Source organism: Branchiostoma lanceolatum, chromosome 7, assembly GCF_035083965.1.
Source record: "Branchiostoma lanceolatum isolate klBraLanc5 chromosome 7, klBraLanc5.hap2, whole genome shotgun sequence".
In the NCBI taxonomy this organism is placed as follows: domain Eukaryota; kingdom Metazoa; phylum Chordata; class Leptocardii; order Amphioxiformes; family Branchiostomatidae; genus Branchiostoma; species Branchiostoma lanceolatum.
In genome coordinates, this window is record NC_089728.1 from 22,073,568 (window position 1) to 22,092,188 (window position 18,621).

Genomic DNA, 18,621 nt, shown 5'->3' on the forward strand with positions numbered 1-18,621 from the left:
GTGTCTTGTGTATATACATCTGCAGTAAAGATGATGTGGAACCTTCTTTGCCCTGAACAAGGACTAGATCGCTGAAGCATCTGAGGTCCACCAGTATCGACAACTGTTACTCCTCTCCGACAAGCCAGATTAGAAGTGCTACCCAATCAGTCATAGGCTAATGAGTCTGATACAATAAGGACTAGCTACTTGTCTGCCCTCCGTACGTCATATGACCTCCGACCTTAATGGGTGGAATGGGGTTGCAAAACAGGATTTTAATTTTCAGGGTATGTTGTCGTGGTGAATGCACGGCTCTGATTGGCTAAGATAAAGGACTATATAACTTCCTTGCCCTGAACAAGGACGAGATCGCTGAAGCATTGTGAGGGCCGCCAGTATCGACAACTGTTGCTCCTCTCAAACAAGCCGGAATAGAAGTAGGTGTTGATTCTTGTTGTTGTTGCTGAAATCGAGGATAGATAGAATTGGAAGTTGACCATAGATGGGTTTGATCAAGGACATTGTATTATAAGGTCCTTGGTTTGATGCGGAGGACTTGTTGCCTAACCGGTCTGTCGGGTCACAGGCGGGTATCCGGTATGGTCTTTTAGCGGTTATCAGTACACCGGAATGGTATTTTGAATATACAATGTAGCTTACAGAGAAAGAAAATGGGCCGAAAATCAATTCTAGGTAATAATTCAATCATTCTTTGAAAATCAATGTAATTTGACGGGAACATAAAGTTAAATTTGGAAGATCGTGATTTAAATATACATAAAAACTCAACACACAGCCTACACTGAAAGGGTGTTGGTATGGACGCCAGTTGTTGAGAACACAAAAAACGACTGTCAACATTGAATATTTTCTCGACTGCTGCTCCCCTGTAGGGCCGAATTGACGTAAAGAAACCTCCAAGAATTCTCCAGGTGATAGATTTAATCATCCAGTCATGTCGAGGACTCAAAAACAGGTATGAAAAAGGAATTTTTGTACCACAAGCGACTTACTCCCCTAGCTACCACCTCAGCTCTGCGCTCTGACTAGCCCCGGCGACTGTTGGAGGGCTTCTCTTACTTGCAGTCTTATGCATTAGCCCTAACAAGATCTAACAACAGTCGTGGTGCCCTCCATTCCGGGCCTAAGAACAAAGTAGCGAAAATCCGTGCCGGAACACTTGGAGTCTGAACTCTGCAAGCCCCTCAACTCTTAACAACCTTGCCGAGCTTGCCGGAGTGTCTGCGGGGTCCACCGAACCCTGCGCTAGCCGTGCCGCCACTGTTTGTGTCCCGTCCCGTTTGTGTTCCGGCACGGATTTTCGCTACTTTGTTTTTAGGCCCGAAATGGAGGGCACCGCGACTGTTGTTAGGGCTAATGTATAAGACTGCAAGTAAGAGAAACCCTCCAACAGTCGCCGGCCGCGCTCTGGCAAACATTTGCAGAATGTGTTTGTACTTCCTTTAGTTGTTTCATTGTCCGTGCCAGTTAAGCCACGACACTACAGTATACGTGTTCTGACATGTTGTAGTCAATAGTTTCGATGGAATGGAATAATGCTTACTTTATAGAAACAATCGATTTGTTACCTAAATGTTTCTTAATTCCATTTAATGCAATATTAAAAAATTATGTGAAAATATTGTAAACTTGAGATGTTAACTCATCAGGGCATTCTGTATGCTAGTGGATTTCTTCAATTGCGTATTTTCCAGTGTATTTCTGCATTTAGGAGGACCATAAGCATGTGATATGCAATGTCATTCTTTTCATAATCAATTTAGTGAAATGCAGGTGATTCACTGTCTTTCAGTTTCGCACAGTTTGTGAGTAATTTTAGTGCCATTGCCCTGCTAATGGTATTATACATTTATGTAGCCGAGCTATCTTGGGCGGCCGATACAGAAGAAGACCATTGGGTGAGTCACTGAGTCACGCCTCCTCACATGACTATAAATAATATAATGTGTATGAAATTCTATATTTGAAAATGACGTGTTAAGCTTGATATGACACATAGCCTTGAGTTGATAGCCAGAATGCTGAGAAAAGTTGCTCAAGTGTGAGTGGACATTTTACTAGATTATTAGTATGTTTTGGTTGTTTTTAAACATGAGAAATAAATTCAACCCATCCCAAGATATTCCTGTACATGTGTGAAGCTGTCATTACTGACGGTGTGCTTGGCTAAATACACAAATCGTAGCGTAGCATGCTTTCTTACTGGAGTCATTTCCTGCTGACACAGTGTGTATGGATATCAAATATGGAATCTTATGTTCAGTGGGAGCATATTTGCCATGTTTAAAGGTAATGACCAAAAGCTACAGTTCATTGCCGCAAAGGATCATCTATAGTGCATTTACAGTATTCTCCAAAATTGGTTGGTCTAGAATTACCTACTAGAATAGTACTGACTCCATGATGTTATCATGTCTGTAGAGATCGTGTGGTGAGGTTTAGAACTGCTTTCTCCAACACCATTTTTGATGTGTTGAAGGGTAGAGGATGGCAGGAGGTCCAGGGGTGAGTTTGACTGTTTGTTGTCTCCTTATTATTCTTTTCTTCTTTCCATCTTCTACTTTGTTTTTTCTCCTTTTCCTTCTATATCTTTCTTCACCTCCTTTTCATCCCTGAAATCTTAATCTTCATATAGATTAATGAAATAAGAAAAAATGATATAATCAGTAAATAGAGTTTTTAGACAACTGTTACAAATAGCAAGCCAAAAGTACAGCTGTCAGTGCTATTGTCAGCTATCTGATTAAAAATGTGCAGGTACATGTACCACTCTAGTCAATTTCAAGCTACATACATATACATATTTATGTATATAGCGTCTACATCCATCTACATATAAATTGATTCCACATACATGTGCATATAGCTATTGCTTTATTAGTTGATCAACATTTCTGTTGTTGAAAAGGTACAAATAAGCATACTTTTGAATTATTTCCTTCCTGTAGAGATATGGGGTGGGACTTCTATTGGTGCGATTTGAGTTGGATGCGAGAGGTGTTCGACCACTACTACATGGAGGAACACTGTCGTATTAACCACTTCAGGAACCACTATGAGGTTAATTAAACCTATTCTTTGTTAATTGCTTGGCATGCAAGTTGCAAAAGCCCAAGAAGACGCTAAAAGTGAGACTCTTAAGCGGGTATCTCACTGGACTGCGACCTTTTGGCGACCTCGCTATGACCTAAGTTGGATTTGTGTTACTCTTGTCTTTATAATGGGGACATCATGTAAAACGTACAAATATGACAGCAAAACTCAGAAAGCATGAAAATAGTTTTTTATCGATAAAATTTGTTGAGCGCTCTGCCAAATCGCACGGCTGCAACGAGGTCGCCAACGTGCCGCAGCTTCATCGATTATTGTGGTGTTTTTTTTTACTTTACCAGTTTTCCATGATGTGGCTATTCTTGAACATGGGTCCCCGGGTTTACATCTTATCCCAGAGGATGTACTTAAGGATTGTAATCTGCTTGTAACCAAGTCCCAGGACCTTTATATTTAAGCCTTTTAAGTCAACAAAAAGACAACAACCCTAAGCAACAGGCCGCCATGCCACTACTTTAATCATTATCATGAACTTAACTGAGTAGTACACTGCTGGAAAATACTTTTCTAGGCAATACCTGACTACTTCTGCATTGTATTGATCAATCTTTTTTTGTCAATATTACTTGTAAGTTCAATGTGAAAAGTAAACAAACATTTCTTTTGCCTTCTTTTGTCTTATTTCTCAGCTGACACGAAAGAATCTGATGGTGAAGAATCTGAAGAAGTTCCGGAAACAGGTGGAAAGAGAGCAGGGGAAACTAGAGGCCTCCAAGTATCCTTCATAGGGCTCGAAATACTGGGTGCATGTGCACCTGTGTGCACCCAAACCTTTTTTACTGTGGGTGCACAAGTGCACCAAGATATTTTTGTAGGCTGTAGGGAAGTTGTACTATAATTGTACACTGGTATGCAAAACGTTGAAGTATCTGAAAAGTGATATGACCTTTGTTGTACTTTGGTTGATGCATTACTTGTTTTAAATTTTGAAGTTAGCTATAGAATATTACAGATTGAAGTTCTCAAGAGCGTGAAATTTAAATACGTTTGCTGACATTCAGCTTTATTTTATGTGGTGCACCCAAAATTCTTTCTGTGCACCTATATATAATTTTTGGTTGGGTGCACCGGTACACCTATACCCAAAAATGAATTTCAAGCCCTGCTTCATCAGATTATTATAAATTAAAATGTTCCCATTGTCTGCATGTTATATGTTAATTTTACTAAATCCCTTAGTGTTTCATCCAGGGTTGTCTCCAGGACCCACAATTTGCTTGTCTATGTCACTCCGTCTGTCAAAAAGAAATTAGAATTATTTCATGACATGAAATTGATGTAAATGTATTTTCGTAAGCTTAAAATGACAGATTTGAAAATGAAAATTGAAAATATGGGCTCTAAAACAACACTCGGGATGGAAAGGAATTAAAACTAAAGACAGCCCTGATTTCATTTAACTTTTTTTTTGGGAAAATTCCTGTCAGAGGGAAAAAAATGAGGAAGAAAACAGTGTATACATCTGTGTATTTTGTTTTTGCAATGGATTTTCTTGTAGGCAGTATAAGTAAGTGTGAGCTGCAGTACTTACAAAGTCTGCAAGGGGATGCTATTAATCTATAAGTGTCTCAGCCTGCTTTACTGTTAAGACTTCAAAGAATGGATTTATCTGAATATGATTGTGATTTCGTCCTTAACTACCTGTAAGATGTGATTTTTTTCCTACAACATTTGAACTACCAGTAAGTATATTTTCTATAAGAATGTAGTCCTACCTTTTTTTAATAAATTCAATATGATAAACATGACATATCTGTGTAGCTATTTCACAGTAGCTTAACTGTTATCGAATATAACATAGCGCTATCAAGCCCGATTTATATGGATGAGGTCTATGATGAAAAATTGTGCCTGGGTGACCAGCAGTTTATTCTGTACGTGTTGTGTCGCTGGAGGAAAACCTATTTTACTGCATTGTTTATATAAGGCCACAGTCACCAATTTAATTTCTTGGTTAACGGTTTTTTTAAAAACTGTTAAATTCCAAAATCAACATGAAAACAGAATCTCAGAGGAAAGTCTGTACTTTAGTGCACACAGTTTCAGGGTGTGAACAGGGTCAGGTGCAAGTTTTTTACCCCGGCCTTCTGTTTTTCTTTTTTTGCTGAAATTGAAAAAAAAATCCGTTAACCAAGAAATTAAATTGATGTGGCCTAAATGAGAGCCATGACTAAGGTTCATGCTTATGGCATTCTCTATTTCTCATAAGGAGTGTCCTTTGCAGGATGCACCTCGACTTTTTTGCAAGCATGATCCAAAGTGGTTGATAATTGGTAGTGCACGATAATTGGTAGCGCTCAAGTTCTTGATGAAGTTCAAATGTACTACTAGTAACGTCGGGTGCCTCAACTTAGGACGAAAATTTATGAGTTTGACATCGCATTGCACCACTGTCAGTTGTCTGGAAAGTGTTGCGTTTTGACGAGTATTAAGTTAGAGCGGCGGTGTTTCGGGATTTTCCTTTGTTACGTTGATTTTAAATTGTCCATGCACGATTTGCAGTTACACCATGGATCTCAGTCGGTAAAAACAGAAAAATGTGTTATGAATATAACGTTCCCCATTGTTGACAATTTTTTCCCTCCTGTGTTCTTCCCAGTCAGAGTACCACATGTTTGTGGAAGAGTTCAAAAGGAACCTGGGAAGCCTGTGGATCATGAAACCTGTACGTCACTTTAAACTAGTTCTTCTGCTTGAATTGAATGATTTGGTAACATTTTGACACTGATTATGTTTTGTTTTAATCATATGTTCACAATAAGGTGCATGTAGGATGGACTGGTCAATAAGATACTGTTCATCACTTTAATATTAGCGATGATGAAATTTTAGCTGTTGACTGTGACCATTAAATTAGCTAAAATTAAGTTACAGTCAGCAAAACAAGAATAACAGTAAGCTGGTCAAAAATATGATGAATATGATGTTATGTATTTATGTGTTTGTCTATTTTCAGATTGCTAAGGCTCAAGGCAAAGGCATATTCCTCTTCAGAAAGCTGAAAGACATCACAGACTGGAAAAAGGTAGGACTTACATCTGTTGTTACTTGACCATGCACAACACTATCTAAATAGCAGACAAGTTAGTACTTTGCATTTTATAACTCGGCCATCTTATTCACTAAACATGAAACACCCACTCTCACAACACTTTAAGACTGAGAAAAATGATGTTGTCAAGGCCTTCTCAAAAATGTCTTAAAATCTTTGTTACATAAAGTGTGCATACCTAGGGAATTGCTAATACAGTAACTGCATATAGTAGATACTCTTTGATAACATTTTTTTGAAGTGCACCTGGTAAATTTATGATGGTTGATGGTAACCTCCATTAACATCAATCCGCCAATACATATATCCGACATTTTGAAAAACAGTGGGTTTGAGAGATCTCTAGTGCATCAATGTTTAGATGTACATGAGTGAATTATACTGGGGGACGTTGGGTTGGAGATCTGTTTGGATACATCTTTTCAGTGAGGCAGAATTATGTACGCTGATGGAATTATGTTTGTATATGTTACAAATACATACATACATACATACATAATTACAAATATTTTGGCAAATGGAGTGATATTTTTAAATGGATTTCCAGGAAAGCTACAAGTCCCAGGAGGAGAGAAGAAATGACGACAAGGAGCCAGTTGAGACGTACATCGTACAGAAGTACATCGAGAACCCGTATCTCATCGGGGGCAAGAAGTTTGACCTGAGGGTGTATGTGCTCGTCACTTCTGTAAGTCTAATTCTACCATACTATTAATGTGTATTAGAATAGTAAGCATTTTCTGTGTGCACTGACATGTATATTTAGTTTGTAGTATTTTAGCCTGAATTCCAAAGTCTACAAGTTGCCACAATATTAACATAATACTCCCCGATTGAAGAACTTGGTATATAACAAACTGTTTGTTCAGTACCATTAATGATTGTTGTGTACATGTACGCTACTCTTTTCTGAGTGCCATGGATTCTTAAACATTTCTTAATGTGTGATTCTTATTAAGGATGCTTACAATGTTTATTTCAATAAATACACAATACATAAAAATGCTTGCCCTGATATAAGGATTTAAAGGCCCCACCAATATGATTTTTGGATCTTGAATTTAGAATGATTTTGCTTCGCTGGAAGGTCAACATGAAAACAGGGCCTGAGTGGAAAATTTTGACCTTGATACACTCTGTTTCAGGGAGTGAATACATGTACATACATGTACTAGGAGTCTAAAGCCCCCCTGAACCCACAGCACTCTCCCGTCGTCGCTGTTGCCGATCGAATTGACAAAGCACATTTCGAAAAAAAAAATCTTTTTTTTAGCTTTGTGCATTTTGTTGTCTTTATGGTCACACTTGTACATTTTGAATGATATTCTCATTATAAAGTCAAGGGTAACACAAATCCAGTTTAGGACGCAGCGACGCCGCCAGCGTGCCGCGTGCCCAATGAGAGGGGGCTTTTGTATGTATCCCTGACAGCTGTCTACTTTCATGTTGTCCTCTTGTAAATTTCTGCTTTAAAGATAATGAAAGAAAGTAAATTGTGCTCAACCCTATCAGTAATATTCAAACAATCGTCATGTTGTTTCTATTTCCTTCCAGATCATTCCAATGAAGGCCTGGCTGTACAGAGAAGGGTTTGCCAGATTCTCCAACACCAGATACTCCCTGGACTCTATAGATGATACATGTATCCTTTTTCTTACCTGAAGGAGATATTAAAACTGACAGGGAAATGGCACAAAATTGATAAGTCAGAAGGAAAAATGCAAAGTGGTTTGAAAAGTTATTATATATAGTGTTGTATTATTATAAGATGTTGCCAGACAATGATGTCGAATTGATTAAGATTTCTGTATTTGAATGTACATGTAACCTCTAATTTAAATTAATCCGCCGGGTTACATAAACCCCCCACTCTGAAACACGGTGGGTTTGAAAGATCTCTAGTGCAACATCCCCCAGGTATGCACAGTTTAGATATACAGGAGTGCATTAAACTGGGGAACGTTAGGTTGGAGATCTGTTTGGACGGATCTTTTCAGGGTGGCAGAATATACACGTAACCTCAGCGGAATTGTGTTTGCAGATGTTATACTGAATACCCGGACTGTCTATTTTATGATAATATTCAACCTTGTGTCATGATACAAAGTGTAGTACAAGTAAAAACTTTAGTTTTAATCATACCTCATTGGGTCAACCTTGAGGGAGTACCTTCTGCAGAATTGTCCTGTGAATCGCTAGAGGGTGCACACATCCAACGAAAAGCCTGATGGCCTCATACCCGTGATGACACCCCTGTTAAATCATCATGTTCTAATTACAGTGAAATCAGCTAAAAGAATTATAGGCTTGTTTTATGACAGATCCCCTGGAACTTAAATGTCTTGTTCAGATATCACTTCTTAACTTGTTGTCCCAGACATCCATCTGACCAATGTGGCTGTACAGAAAACTGCTCCTGAATATGATGCAGATAAGGTACCATAGTTATACTAACACTTTAAAACTTTTACTCCGGGAAGGAGGATGACCTCCCGACGGGAGTATTAGAAATGTTTTTATTTCATGTTTGCAGCTAGAACTCACAATCCCGTTGTCGCATTGGTGTGTAACTTGGCATATCGTTTGCCATGTTGGCCGTGGTGATGCACGTGTCTTTTTTGTACCGTAACTGCTTTTATCGTCAATGTAATATCGTAATTGCACCCCTATATTGACGCACATGTGGAACTGCCCTCCCATAGAGCCTATGATTAAATCCGGCCCGACATCGGGCAATGTCGTTAGTAGAAATAGGGTAGTTTCTTTCGCTATTTGCTGCGATCGTTTAGTCACTGTTACATTGTAAAATAGACAGCGTGCATCACCACACACAATCTGGGAAAACAATATGCTAAGTTACATACCAATGCAGCGACGTGGTCGTGAGTTCTAGTCTTCTTTTTCACATTGCTCGAAAATAAACAGATGTAGCCATTCAACAAGATTTGTCTGGACTTACACACCTATCAATTTCTACAGGGCTGTAAGTGGTCACTGAACCAGCTGAGACGGTACCTCATAGCAAGACATGGAATAGAGGCGGTAAGAAAATGTTCCTTTACATTTTACATTCACAATACTTATTGCTATGTTGTCAGTCTTTGCTGTGTATTTAGTCCACACACTTGTCCAGTGTATCAACTGAAACATGCGTACTACATAGTGTACATGTACATGTAGTGATGTATGTGTAACACACTTTATCATTATTGCCAATGAAAGATTATTCCCAGTATTCTACCGGTACAGATCACTCTGTCTGGCTTTAGTATACTTTAAGATAAAAAATGCACTGATTGAAGAATGTTACTTTCACTACAGTCTACACCATACCCTTAATGGAGTATTTCACAATAAAATATTGAAAACAGTTCCAAATAACCATGGCAGTCTTGCAGTTTGACAGATGCCTCGATCATTTACTCATCTACTTTTAAACACTAACTCATCTGCTTTTGTATCTTTGGAAGTAAATGCGGTAGATATCTTGAGCTCTTCCAGACAGAAAGTCATGTAGGGCTTCAATAACAGTGAAGACTTTCAACTAAGGACACATATTTTCAACAGAAGAAAAAAACCTTTCCAATGACTGTATAACATGTAACTGATGTTTCAGCACCGTGGACAGAGTTTGTATTTTAACAATACATTAATCGTGAACAACTGTAAGTGAATATGGTTTTGTTTTCAATGACTGTGTAACATATGACCAATGTTTCAGCACCGTGGACAGAGTCTGTTTGAATTTTCAAAAAACGTGAATCTGTAACAACTGAGTAAATATGGTTTGCTTTCAATGACTGTATAACATGTAACTGATGTTTCAGCACCGTGGACAGAGTCTGTATTTAAACAATACATGAATCTTGAACAACTGAGTTAATATGGTTTTGTTTTCAATGACTGTATAACATGTAACCAATGTTTCAGCACCGTGGACAGAGTCTGTATTTTAACAATACATGAATCTTGAACAACTGAGTAAATATGGTTTTGTTTCCAAAGACTGTTTAACATATAACCAGAGTTTCAGCACCGTGGACAGAGTCTGTATTTTAACGAAACATGAATCTTTAACAACTGAGTAAATCTGGTTTTGTTTTCAGGTTGAAGATATGCTGAAGAAGATGGACGACATCTTCATCTACAGTCTTCTGTGTGTGCAGAAGATCATGATTAATGACAAACACTGCTTCGAGCTGTATGGTTATGATATCATGTTGGATGAGAAGCTCAAACCGTACGTATCATATTTATTACATAAAACTGTTTGTCACAACCAAGTTCTGTACATCTAACCTGAAACTCGGTCTATTGTTGAGCTCCTCTTCACATATAAAATGGTCGTTTGGATGGAGACATAGTTTGATATTTCAGTCCTTTGGAAAGTGCACATTTTCACAGGATCAACCTCTCTCTTTCATCGTCGTTTTAGCGTGCCTTCATCAGGGCATATTAAATGCTGTTTGATGCTGCTTGTTGCAAGGTGGCATGGGTGAGGAAAGACTGTGTTTGTGTCAAGAAAGCAATTAGCCTTCAAAATAACTAACCAACGGTGAGCTTGACCAAGCTATCCAAACCTCATTCTTGTTGGGTACCACTATCAAAAATCATAGACATATAGTTGCATGTATTCCTTTTTTTTCCTGAACGGGCAAAAGGTTCTGTTTTTGAAGCATACATTCCGTAGCAGTTCTTAGAATTGTCACTTGTTCTACTTGTCACCATTGTTAACTTGCATTATTCTTATACTTTTTCTATAATTGTTTCACTTTGCAATTAGCCCTCAGGTAAGACCTTGCAAATAAGACTCATCACCATTGATATCTCCTGCCACAGGTGGTTGATCGAAACGAACGCCTCTCCCTCACTCACGGCCAGTAACCAGGAAGATTACGAGCTGAAATGTCGTCTCCTGGAGGATACGCTTAATGTCGTGGACATGGAGGGACGGTGAGAAACGCTATAACCAATCAGATGTACCTTAAGCCCGAAGCAAGCCCAAAAGTTGCTAACCTAGGAATTCAGGTGCACAGAAAACAACTTGTGTGTACAGCATTAGATGAATTAGATCGTCATCGGAATGTAATTTAAAACCCTATCTGCCTCTAATTAGAATTTCAGTCTGTATAGCTTACTCTAACTTTTAAGTAATATATTACACAATGAACAACAAATGTCTTTGCCTTTTCTGATAGTTAAAAATCAATAATATTCTGTATAATTATGTAAAATAGTACCTTTCCCTACAGTCTGTACCAAAATATCTAGATGCAGATGCACCCACAGTGAAAAATTAGTTGCATAGATCCAATTTTGGGTACACATGCACCCAGTATTTTGAGCCATGTCATGCCATGATGAAATGCCAGTTTAGCACTACTTTTAGATATAAAAATCTGAAAACCAATTGATTAACTTGTAGTGGCCTAATATTTTTCATCTTGTGCTCTTTCAATAGCTACATGGGAAAAATAAGGAAATCATTTTTTCGTGTGTCTTTACTTTTCCCTAGACTTACAGGGAAGGAGAAGAGAATTGGTGGGTATGACTTGATGTGGAATGACGGCCCTGTGACTCTGGAGGAGGGAGGACTGGACTGTATGTCTGCTCCAACGTACACAAGTAATACACATCTAGGTAAGCAGTCTGATTTAGATTAATATATAAAAGGCAGGAACCCTTTTTTGTTCAATTCTTATCTTATTTATTTTTTTATCATTAATGTTTATCTAGCACGTATTAAAGATAACGTTACATGTACAATAAGCGAAAACAGTAATTTATAAGAATTATATAAGTTTGCAAGCTTATATGTTATCCACCCAACTTGCTACAATTACAGCAAAAATGAAATAGATTAAGTATTGAATGAAAATAGATACTGTAAATGCAGAAATGTTCGCGGTTGTTTAATATTCTCGTTTTTTGCGGCGACCGTTTCTCCGCAAACTGAAAACCACCTCGAACATTTTTGTCCGATGCTGAAGCAGTATGTGACCAAAGCGCTGCCGCGAAATAAAGCCACTGCAAACACTCCATTTTTGCCTTAGCGCAAAATAAAAACTACGCGAACTTAAATTCATTTACAGTATTGCATTATAAAAAAAATTGAACTGATGAAATCAAACATAAGTGAAACTAAACATAGACATAAACATTAGCACAAAAGTTTCTTGATATCAAAAATTATTATGATAATACATAATGAGTCAGAGTAAACCATCATTGTAAATTTTCTAGATAACGAGCAAGGAAAATTTACGTATACTTAAGTAACCCAAATTGATACACAAGTGCAGAGTCATTTAATGAAGACTAACATTTGTTTCTTAGTTTTTGTCACTGACATCATATTCACGACCATTTTATTTGAGTTCACTCTTCATGGTGTGAAAGCATATCTTTAAAGTTGAAGATAAAGCATACATGTGTGTGTATTGAATAAGTTTCAAGATTGTGTTTCTCGTTGTCCCTGCAGGTTGTTTCAATGACAGAGAGAAGCAGCTCAAACAACTGTTCCGGTCCTTACAGATGGCCAAGAAGACCACAACTGTATAAATTATCATGAACATGTAATACTGTTACAGTTAGTACTAATAGGGTGTTTGTACACGCATGACTTTGCACAAATTTTTTTCTAGGATCCTGGACAATTAGAGCTGGAAGTTGGTAGGTAAATTTGAACGTGCACATTTTTGGGTTTGACTTTTGCAGTACTGGTTCAGCCAAGTAACCTAGCAGCTGTGATGTGGCAATTTTTGCAAACATCCAATAGAGATAGCAAGCCTTATGAAACTGTAAAAAAAATTAATTCTTGTATGAAAGGTATGTTAGGTAAAGGGTCCTAATAATCTCAACACACCTTTTCCTTAAGCCATACAATGTACCTTTTGAAATTACAGATGTGTTTCCACATGGGGCAAGATCCAATCGTAAGGCAACTGACTTTTAGAAGAAAGCGAGTCAGGGATTTTTGGTACATTTTGTGTACTGCTGTTCCTGCCAAAAATCTTCCATCTTACCCTCACCCATGCCAGGGTGTCCTCACTCCTTCAGCTGGTATCTCACTGAACTTGCCGCACATTTGCAACTTCCTACATGTGGCCAAGCGATTTGACAGCGCTGAACAAATTTCGTGGATGAAAACAAATCTTTTTACGCTTTGTGTTTTGTAGTCTTCTTAGTCCTACTTGTACCTTTTGCATGATATTCTCATTATAAAGTCAAGGGTAACATAAATCCTAGCTAGGACACAGCAATGACGCCAACGTGCCACACCATCAGTGAGGTACCCCCTCCAATTAAATACTTCTCAGAATTATTGACATTTTTCCATTCTCAACAGTGTTAATTTGTTTGTAATGCACCGTAAGTTTATATATGCTGTACATATTATTACTGTTGTTACTGTATATTTGCAAATTTTGTTTGTGTCAGTATCTTGTGTAAAAACATTTTTGTTTTGATTCTTTATAGCTCATTTATATTTAGGTACATTTATTATTAAAAGTATATGAGCAGATGCAAATTTCCTGTAAGAGGACATAAAGAGAGAAACAAAACACTACGTCCATGTAATATGTGTGATTTTTGTTAGTCCAAGATATAAAAACTCATGGTGCGAACAACATTATAGGTATGAACTAGAGATCCACGAACACATTACCTTTGCCAAACAATGATGAATGGTTTATTTCGTCAATACATCGCAGTCCCAGCGGGGCAGAATTACGTTTCACTTACAGCTTTAACATTAAAACGTCACAAAGGTCTTGCTACACAAAGATTTGATACACATTAAAATCGAATAAACATTACTTATCACTTACAAGTTTGACGTACATTGTAAAACGTCACAAACTTGTTGAACCACATTAAAAAAAGTCCTAATACACATCAAAATCTGATGCACATTAAAATCTACTATGTGCATTGCATTCATTGACCTATCAGGTAAATCACCAACTATATGGAGTCGAAGACATAAACGATAAGAGATTTTACGGGACATGTTCTGCTGAGACTAGAAGAATTCTATGACATATGAATATTTGTATCATATGCTGTCGCTCATTAACCTTATCATATATGGGATAGGCGAGTCTCTGTATCTGTTTGTTTTACACTTAATAGGTCTGAGTTTCTGGTGGTCATTCTAATGCCATCTCTCATCCTCGGAGGGAGTAGATCTGGATCGATAGTTTCGGCAAACTTTACGCACAAGTCCACACGCCTTCCATGAAGGGTCTTTAGCCCTGTGTTAGCTAGTGCCGTCGGGTAGTCCGTGTACCGAACACCGAGGATTGTTTTAAGCGCCCTCTTTTGAACCCTCTCCAGCCTCACAGTCTGAGTAGAGGTCAGTCCTGACTGCCATACTGGAACACAATACTCCAACACTGGTCTCACGTAGGCTATGTAGATCTGTAGCAGGTCGCTGACTGGCAGCTGGAAACGCTTGAGTTTGCGCAGCATGTCGAGACGCCCACCTGCTTTGCCGATCATCATGTTTACTTGTTTATCCCATTTCAAGTTGTTTTGTATCCAAACCCCCAACAGGCACGTGACGCACTCTACCTCTAGTTCTGGTTGGTCGATGAGGAGGATTGGTGGTGGTGGCGGGCACTTCATGAAACAAACAACCATGGTTTTGCATTTATCCGGATTAAGCAGCATGTGGTTGTTCTTCGACCAGTCATCAAAACGATTTAACTCCGTGGTGTGGTGCATCTCCTTGACTCAGCCAGCGATAAATCGTCGACGTATTTACATTGTTCAGCAGCTGCATTTCTCATGGCGTCATCAAACACGACTAGGAAGATTGGTGGACCCAAGAGTGTGCCTTGCGGGACTAAGCATGTGAGAGTTTCCCAATCGGATAGTTGACCCCCGTAGCGGACTCTCTGACGTCGCTGTGTTAAGAAGTCAAAAATCCAGGGGATAAGTGCACTCCTTGCTCCTACGTTGATCCGTTTTTGTATGGCTACTGTGTGATCGATACGATCAAACGCCTTCGAAAATTCGGTGAATATCATTGTGGTCACGTCTCTCAGATTCTCTTCACAAAAAGTTGACAAGGCTCACAAGGTAGTGTGCCGTAGATTGTCCCTTTAAAGAGGGAGGTTCCACCATAAAACCACCCAATAAATTCGGCTAGTGTAAACTGTCTGGGCTCAGTCCACCACTGACTGGCATGCCGTGCCCATGGGTGCTGGGGCTGGGCTTAGACACAGTAGAGTACCAAGTAGTTACTCTTTAGTACACTTTAGAATGCATAAATAATAGATACAAGTTTTAGTTTTTCACATAAAAATCGACTAATTCTGCTTCCTCTAAACAGGCAAAATATAAAGTAAAGCCCAGCCTGGTAGGGAAACAGCCTTATAGGGAAACAGCCTTGTAGGGAAACATAGTCTGATGGTGACTGTAGCAGTAATTCTGGTCCTGCAGATTTTATGACAGCAGTTCTTATATGAGAACAAGACACCGACTAGTTTTTATCAATGATATTGACATTTCTAGATCTGTAACTCAGGCAAGTACAGAGCAAGACTGGATTGAATTCAAAATAATGGAAAATCTGGTCAACGCTTTGTATACTCTGGTCAACTCTGTTCACGATAGATTTTCCACTCCAGCTCGACAAGTGGGCGAAAGAGCTCGGCGAAGTTTACCGCGTCAACATCTTGGGTGATGAACTCTATGTTGTGAGTGAATACCCGGCTCTCAAGGAAATGATGGAGAAGGAGGCGTTTTCTACACGGGGTGATAGAAATATCATGGCTGCTACCGGGGGTGATCAGGGTATGTGTTGTTTAACCCACTCGGAGTGATCTTCCCACGTTAAGTCCCGGTCGCATACGCCGTGTATATAATGTTGGACATTCGTAAGACAGTGTGATAACTTGTCATTTTGTATATTGTTTTGTTTGTCATCGTACCATCGCTTTTATCATACCTTGTAAACGGTCTCATATCATAACACAACAGGGTTGTATGGAACTGTACAATCTGCTTATCCTGACAGATTTTTTTTTTACCCAACCACACCGGGATGGGCCCCTGCAATAACATGATAGGGTCTTTAACATGCTCGAGGTGTGGCTCTCCTCAAACGCGGGACCCCTATTTAACGTCCTATAAGAGGGACTGACCTAGTGAAAGCTAGGTATTGATTGTTGCCTGGGTAGAGTGAGTAAATATTGGTATATAGTTTTCAGAAGCACAAAATTCCTGGGACCAGTCAAAGATTCGAACTAAGTACCTCTAGGTTCTAAGTCACAACCCTAATCACATAGCGACTGTGAACTAGTGCTGTGTACCGGTACTGTGTAAAAATTGATTAGGTACAGGTCCAAAATACCGGATCATGAAGAACCAGTACTGTACCGATATGAATTTACACCAAGTATGTGCTTATTTTGTGACTGATCTCCTACCTCATCGCCTCATCGGGGAGTCATGCAACGCCAAACGTGACCAATAATGACACATTGGAACAGCGTAACTAATATGCAACAGATCATTCAGGCTGGACGGAAGTTTTGAGTTGAGGTACGCAGCACTACTGTGAACCGTCTCCAGACTCTGCTGAGTATATTATTCCATTCTTCTAGTATTCTCATGTTTTGCTGCAGAAAGATATTCGACCAAACAAGGTTAACAAATTAAGCATTTTCCTGCGGTACAGAAGCAAAAGGTAGATATGAAATTACAAATGATGTCTTGTTTTCGTTGGACTAGACATCTTAATGGCTCCTTACGGAGAAGTCTTCAAGGAACGGCGGAGGTTTGCAACCAGTGTCTTCAGACTACTAGGAGTGAAGATGGGCCGAGGGAGCATACAAGATCAAATTCGAGAGGAGGCACGTTTTACTTGTGTCAAGGTATGGGAGTTTACTCAGAGAAGAGACACATTCACAATATAGAAACAATATGTTGCTATGCTGGCAAATTCATGTTAGCCTCCCAGTCCTTTTAAGTTTCTATCTACTGTAAGTTGTGACGGAAGCCAGTCATGATCAAGTTTAGTGAATGAACTCTTTCCTCTCCATGAGATATCTGCATACAGCGGGCAACCGTTTGACGTCTCGGCCGACCTGACAACAGCCACAGGGAACATCATCTGCGCCCTGGTCTTCGGTTTGACTACAGGGACACCAGATTCCGGCATCTGCAGATGACAATGAAGAACTTAGGGGCTGGGCTGGCCATATGGAACTTCCCTTTTATTACTTACATTCCTAAAAGTGAGTATTTGATTGATTGTAGAATGTCGCCGACGTTTTTGTAGAAGATACTGTGAAATAAGATAGATTTCTGTAATCAACTATCTTTAGTATATATAGTCAAACCTGGCTGGGCAACAATATGCAGTCACAAGCCTGACGGAAACAGTTCCGTCCAATTTACATACTTAAGATCCTCTGCTGGCAACGAACCATCTAACGCCCCCAGGGAGCATTCAAACCGCCACTAAACAACAAAAATTAAATGACAGAGGCACCCATCCCAGCTGCAGCCATTCTGTATTTACATTATGTATTCAACATAGGCTGGATAAACGTACTCACATAACTTAATATTCAACCTCCTACTGACATGCTCCAAGAGAACCGGGTTCAGACATACCAACGGTATTAAAGATGCGGCAGTGTCGTTTTGGCAAATGTGAACAACAATTTAGTCGACACATGTAACCTCAGTTTAACCTCAGTTTACTACGAGTTATCTCTCAAGGTCTCTCTGGTGTACTTGGAAAGGTTTAAACGCAAGCACTTCTCCCCGCAAGCCGTGTGCACTCGCCGCTTGTTTTCAAGGAGACGAAATTCTTGCACGAACAGTTCCCGTGTTCTTACAAACATTGCGCCCGCTTTGTAAAAGCCCCCAAACCTAAGTCTTATATCCTAACGTTACAGTCATTTTGTCTGGTGGGCCGAGGGAGCATACAAGATCAAATTCGAGAGGAGGCACGTTTTACTTGTGTCAAGGTATGGGAGTTTACTCAGAGAAGAGACACATTCACAATATAGAAACAATATGTTGCTATGCTGGCAAATTCATGTTAGCCTCCCAGTCCTTTTAAGAGACGAAATTCTTGCACGAACAGTTCCCGTGTTCTTACAAACATTGCGCCCGCTTTGTAAAAGCCCCCAAACCTAAGTCTTATATCCTAACGTTACAGTCATTTTGTCTTAACATTGCTGATCTGTTAAAGCGTGTGTGGTTTATTCAACTTGTCTACAAGTATCGCACAAAAGTTGCCGAGCGGAGATTAGAAAATTGCTAGTTCATTGTTGTTTTCTAAGGTTCAGGACCCTTTGGTTCACAAAAAGCATTTTCTTATATCACAAGATATACAGTAGTCTAGTGTATCATGGAGTGGTGGGTGACGTGTAGAGCGCGTTTGTTAAAGACCTTCAAAGAGAAATATTGATACGGAAAGGGTTTTGCTA

At 39.2% G+C, this 18,621-nt stretch overlaps 2 protein-coding genes across 7 annotated transcripts; both read left to right on the plus strand.

Annotated features, from left to right (window-relative positions):
• The first annotated feature begins 267 nt into the window (after positions 1-267).
• Positions 268-13,736, plus strand: LOC136438170 (probable tubulin polyglutamylase TTLL9). 6 transcript variants are annotated; one of them, XM_066432898.1, is made up of 17 exons: positions 268-423; positions 876-958; positions 1,861-1,901; positions 2,425-2,508; positions 2,952-3,063; positions 3,744-3,829; positions 4,763-4,796; positions 5,714-5,779; positions 6,071-6,139; positions 6,714-6,854; positions 7,721-7,808; positions 8,544-8,602; positions 9,146-9,208; positions 10,273-10,406; positions 11,006-11,119; positions 11,682-11,806; positions 12,648-13,736. In XM_066432898.1, the coding sequence occupies exons 2-17, from the start codon at positions 938-940 to the stop codon at positions 12,725-12,727; spliced, it is 1,317 nt and encodes a 438-aa protein (XP_066288995.1). In that variant the 5' UTR covers positions 268-423; positions 876-937; the 3' UTR covers positions 12,728-13,736. The 6 variants fall into 6 exon arrangements, with proteins under 6 accessions (XP_066288995.1, XP_066288994.1, XP_066288998.1 ...); XM_066432897.1 differs by having other exon boundaries at positions 268-419; XM_066432899.1 differs by lacking the exon at positions 268-423 and adding an exon at positions 565-675.
• Positions 13,737-15,359: 1,623 nt separating this feature from the next.
• Positions 15,360-17,349, plus strand: LOC136438727 (cytochrome P450 2D10-like). The gene is made up of 4 exons (XM_066433640.1): positions 15,360-15,410; positions 15,805-15,970; positions 16,910-17,052; positions 17,224-17,349. Exons 1-4 carry the CDS (start codon positions 15,360-15,362, stop codon positions 17,347-17,349), a joined length of 486 nt encoding a protein of 161 aa, XP_066289737.1.
• Positions 17,350-18,621: the final 1,272 nt, after the last annotated feature.